At 30.3% G+C, this 5,615-nt stretch overlaps 1 protein-coding gene across 1 annotated transcript; it reads left to right on the top strand.

Moving 5' to 3' along the window:
- Nucleotides 1-1,248: 1,248 nt before the first annotated feature.
- LOC110878697 (transcription factor RAX2) lies at nt 1,249-4,858 on the top strand. Its single transcript, XM_022127051.2, has 3 exons — nt 1,249-1,417; nt 1,489-1,618; nt 3,820-4,858. Exons 1-3 carry the CDS (start codon nt 1,282-1,284, stop codon nt 4,625-4,627), a joined length of 1,074 nt encoding a protein of 357 aa, XP_021982743.1. The 5' UTR covers nt 1,249-1,281; the 3' UTR covers nt 4,628-4,858.
- Nucleotides 4,859-5,615: the final 757 nt, after the last annotated feature.

Below are 5,615 nucleotides of genomic sequence, written 5' to 3'. Positions count from 1 at the left end.
TAATCAAATTCATTAATTCTGAGGCCATGTCTATGTGGTGTTTTGAATCGGTAAACAGATTTTTATGTTAAACGGGTAATTGGGATTCCGGGTGGAAGTTACTTTTTCTCACATTGATCACAACTTTCATAACTAGTTTTTCGTGTTTTTACAATCAAATTCATCAAACCCCCAATTTAGATACGATACCCTATTTACGCTATCTACGTAGTTTAATTAGGTTTTTGATTGACCCTAACGACAATCATCATTAGACAATGTCTAATAAATATTATTCTTTGATCAAGCGTGTATGTACATATATATATATATATATATATATATAGGTAGAGGATCCTGTAAAAAGTGCTCAAAGTGTAAGAAGTGTGAGAAGTGTATTATAACACTATATATAATACTATATAACACCATATAAACATCGTATAACAATATGTAACACCATATAATACCATATAACACTATGTAACACTATATATCATTATATAAAAAATATAACACTATATGTTGTCTGATAGCATGTCTATGATAGATGTATAGTGTTATATTTGTTATATAATGATATATAGTGTTACATAGTGTTATATGGTATTATATGGTGTTACATATTGTTATACGGTGTTTATATGGTGTTATATAGTATTATATATAGTGTTATAATACACTTCTTACACTTCTCACACTTTAGGCCCTTTTTACACTATCCTTACCCTATATATATATATATATATATATATATATATATATATATATATATATATATAAGAGATGATATACAAAAAAGTAACTAAATTCATATCTATTTTTTCATGTTAAGAAACTTTGAGAGTTTATCAAATGCTCATAATTTTTGTGGGGGTTTTAGTTGAATTCATAATCACTAGAATTTGGTGTTCTTGGAGAAGGTTTATTAGAAGAAAACTTGGGTGGAGAAGGGAGGTTCTATTTGTAATTACCTAAGTTAAACCACATCACTAATTTATATAAGCAGATACATTTGGAATTTGTATTATGTTACATAAAAAAAGATATTATTAGTGATATGATTAGTTGGAAAAAAAACATTATTATATAACCCTAATCCTATTGACTTATGTTGCCGTTATATTAAATAAACATTTCTTTACTGACCCCATCAAGACACAAGTCTCTCACTCAATATATAAGGCCAGCTTGCAGACCCACAAAACATGATTGTCTCTTAACACCACACGAAGATTTTCTTCTTGAATAGGCCAATTTCTAAGTGAGATACATACAACCAGAAGAGAGAGAGAGAGAGAGATGGGTAGGGCCCCATGTTGTGACAAAGAAAATGTAAAGAGAGGACCATGGTCTCATGAAGAAGATGCAAAACTCAAGGACTTCATTAACAAATATGGTACTGGTGGTAACTGGATTGCTCTCCCTCAAAAAGCTGGTAACTTTTCTTCCATTTCTATGTGTTTCTTGGAACAAAATATTTTTGGATGATGAATTTGATTTGTGCAGGTCTAAAAAGATGTGGGAAGAGTTGTAGATTGAGATGGCTAAATTATCTGAGGCCCAATATTAAACATGGTGAATTCACTGATGATGAAGATAAGATCATTTGCAGTTTGTATGCTAACATTGGTAGCAGGTATAATATTAGTTTGATTAACTTACCTTTCTTATCATCAAATCTTGGATCTTTGCTTTAGCCAATTTTGACTTCTCTTTTGAAAGCTACCCACCATATTCAAAACCTAAGAGAGAGAATGTAAGAACAGCCAGTCACCAATATTTTAGAAAAATATTCTGTAATTTTAAGAGTTATGGATGCATGCATGCCACTTGATCAGTTAGATTTGATCTGATCTGTCTCCCATATTTAATTCAACTAATTCTTGTTTTCATTGGTGGAAACATATGTTCTTCAGTTTAGTTTTATGATTAGAATCTTTGTGTTATTTAGGGTGTCCGGGGCGTACTCGGGGAGTGGCTTCGGTGATGGGTTTCCCCGATCGGGAACACCGCCGCCATCACTGCGGGGTCCCGAATCGGGGTGTGAATTGGGCATGGATTCACCGATGGAGGAGAGGGGAAAGTTGGTGGGCCAGCTGAGCATCAACCAATCAAACTTTTTATTTCTTTTTTTTTTTTTTGAATAAAAAAATAAGGAGAGTTAAGAGGGGAGTGGCGCCATCAAATTGGGGTGTTAGGGGAGTTTAAGAGGGGACTTGACGTGGCACACGGGGATTGGTTTGGCGTAAGAGAGGGGACTCACCTATTAGGTGAGCACCCCCTTCACCCTTATATATATAACTAGGTTAGAACCCCGTGTATTACACGGGTTGATTAAATGTAATTTTATATATTAAATAATAAAAAGTTATATTTTTATGAACCCCGTATATTGTACGGGTTAAGTAAATGTAATTTTATATATTAAATAATACAAAAAAGTTATATCTTTAAAAACCATGTGTATTACACATATTAAATAAATTTAGTTTTGTATACTGAATACTAAAAACATCGTATCTTTAAAAAACATGTGTATAATCGGGTTGAATAAATCTACCAAATAATAAAAAATTACATCCTTAAAAACCCCGTTTATTACACGTGTTTAATAGATCTAAAAAGAGTTATATCTTTAAAAATCATGCGTATTACACAGATTAAATAAATGTAATTTTGTATATTAAATACTAAAAATGTCATATCTTTAAAAAAACCCGTGTGTAATCGGGTTGAAAAATCTACCAAATAATAAAAAAATTATATCCTTAAATCTAATTTTACATAGCAAATAATAAAAAAAAATTATATCTTTAAAAACTTCGTGTGTTACACGGGTTAACTTTGTATAGTAAATAATAAAAAAATTATATTTTTAAAAACCCCGTGTTTTACACGAGTTGAATAAATATAATTTTGTATACCAAATAATAAAAAATTATATTTTTAATAAATTAGGATAACATTTAATATTAATTTATTATTTATATATTTAATAGAAGATAAATAGGAATGAGAGATATTTGTTTTAAAAATATATTAAATTAACAATTTAGATTTAAAGATAATATTTTATTAAAATATGATAAGATTTAATATTGTAATTAATATAAGATAAGTATAGATTTAAGGATACTTTCAATGAATGATACGTGTCCAAAAGATGCTTTCTTTTATTATATAGTATAGATTAGTAATAATAATTTTAAGAATATATTAAAATATTTACATCAATATTAAATAAAAATTAATTTTTATTGTCGTATAAATATAGTTTTAAGATATGTTAAATTAAATTAAGAGTATTATAATTGGTTTTTGAAAGAACAATATCATATTAAACAGTTACATTACCGTGTATATAAAGTTTTCGTTATATTCAGTTATATGAATATGATTATATATTCAATTCATATGTTTGGATAAACTATATGAAATCTGATGATGATTTCAAAATACCGTATTATCTTTTGTATGAGTTGTTTAAATTTATATTAAATTTAATTATATAATTATTTTTTAATTAAAAAAAACAGAGGACTTCAATGAATGACATGTGTCCCAAATCAGGTTTCTTTTATTATATAGTATAGATATAGATATACAATATATATTAGTTAGGATTTACTGTAATTATCTTTACTATTACTATAGTATATATATATTTAGAACATATGATACGGTTTGATTTTTTTGTCATTATTCGTTACAGTATTTTAATTAGTTTTCTTTTGTAATTATTTCCATGATGTATCCTACAGTTGATTAATAATAAAGGTTTTTATTATTTGTATTTCATTTTATGATTTTGATCTTTGGAATTAATTATCTATGCAGGTGGTCAATAATAGCAGGTCATCTACCAGGAAGGACTGATAATGATATCAAAAACTACTGGAACACCAAGCTCAAGAAGAAGCTTTTGGCTATGTTTCCTTCTTTTCAAAAAAAGCCTTCTTTTTTTCCATCTTTACCCTTCCAATCACCAACACCCTACACATCAAACCTGTTCTTGACCAATAACTCTTCACCTTTTTACACTCACACAACCCCTAACTTCATGAACTTGAGTAACAATATTATCAACTCTCTCCTAACAACCACCACCCTTGTTCAAGATCAAATCAACTTTACACATGATCTCTCACCACACCAACCACTACCGAATAGTTTGGTCACCAACAACATTAACAACAATGATAGTAGCTTCTATTTAGGGTTTCAGGAGGACCATCAGAGCATGTACAACTACCCTACTTCAGATGTAAAAGAAGCCATGCTCATGTTTGGAAGTGCTGGTCATGAAGGTTATCATGAGGTGAGTACAACTGGTTCTAGTTCTGAAGGTGGGAGTTGTTTAAGTCAAATGAGCTATGGAAACTGCAGTGAAAATCATGATAAGAAGCAACAACACTATGATCAGATCAAGCAAGAAGATCAATTTTCTCTTCAGGGTTTTGGAGATCAAAGTCAGAGTTTCATGATTAACCACAACTACACTGATCAGAAAGCAAAAGTGTACAATTTGAATAATGTTAATGAAAGCTCATTGCATAGTAAACTTGAGGAAGTGAAGCAACTCATAAGTAATGATGATGAATACATGACAACACGTGATCATAAGGAGATATGCTATCATTACTGATGTGTTTGGTACACTTGTAATTAAAGGATGAAGATATGGATGAGAGAGTTTGAGGAAGTTTCTTGGGGTTTGTGCTGATTGTAGTGGAAATCAATGTAATATATCACAGAAAAAAAAAGAGACTTATTTGTTTTCTAATTTCTATATTTGTAGTTGTGTGACAGTACATGTACTAGCTATTATTTTTGTGCATTTCTTATTGGGGATATGATAAATAGTACTATTTTGTCAGTAGGTAACACCAGTCCAATGTTGGATTCATAACTCAATTGCCTAAATTAGTAGCTTTGAATCAACTCAACTGAATAGAAATGGGAGGTGATTTGAAGACTTTCACCCATAACACACCAGCTACTCCAGTAATCAACCTCTTATTGATTTGAATGATTTTTAACATTGTATGCTCGTTTGAACTTACTAGAGCTAAACGCCCTTTTAACAGGGATGCGCAAGGGCTAAACGCCATATTTACCTGAAATCTAAATGTCCTTTACAAAGAAAACGCCAAATCTAAACACTCGTTTACAAAGAAATCGTCACATCTAAAAGCGTGTATACAAATGATTACACGAGTGATGTGACACCCTTTTGAGGGTATTCCTATAGCAGTGCCCCGAAAGATATGACATGTGATACATTGAACATGAATACACAACAAATGATTGTTATTCACTTAATTACACATCGCATCCTATTAAATATACTTGACATTATATATTAATAGAAAGTTTTTTTTACATAGACAAAGGAAAGACAAAACTTACAACTAACTGTCCCTGGCATGGGTTCTGGTTTTCTTTTAAGTCTTATTTAAATTTTCTTGTCTTTATGAAATTACACTTTGTAAATCAAAGTAAAAAAATACATTTCCTCATAGTACATGTTAATGTTTGAATTCAACACGTGAGCCAAGGCTGCGAGACGCGGCCTATTGTCTTGATCGAGCCACAGCTTGATCTAAGTCAAAGTCTTTCGTGTGTTGAAGCTT

Source organism: Helianthus annuus, chromosome 7 (genome assembly GCF_002127325.2).
Source record: "Helianthus annuus cultivar XRQ/B chromosome 7, HanXRQr2.0-SUNRISE, whole genome shotgun sequence".
Taxonomy (NCBI): Eukaryota; Viridiplantae; Streptophyta; class Magnoliopsida; order Asterales; family Asteraceae; genus Helianthus; species Helianthus annuus.
This window is presented reverse-complemented; position numbering and strand designations above follow the sequence as displayed.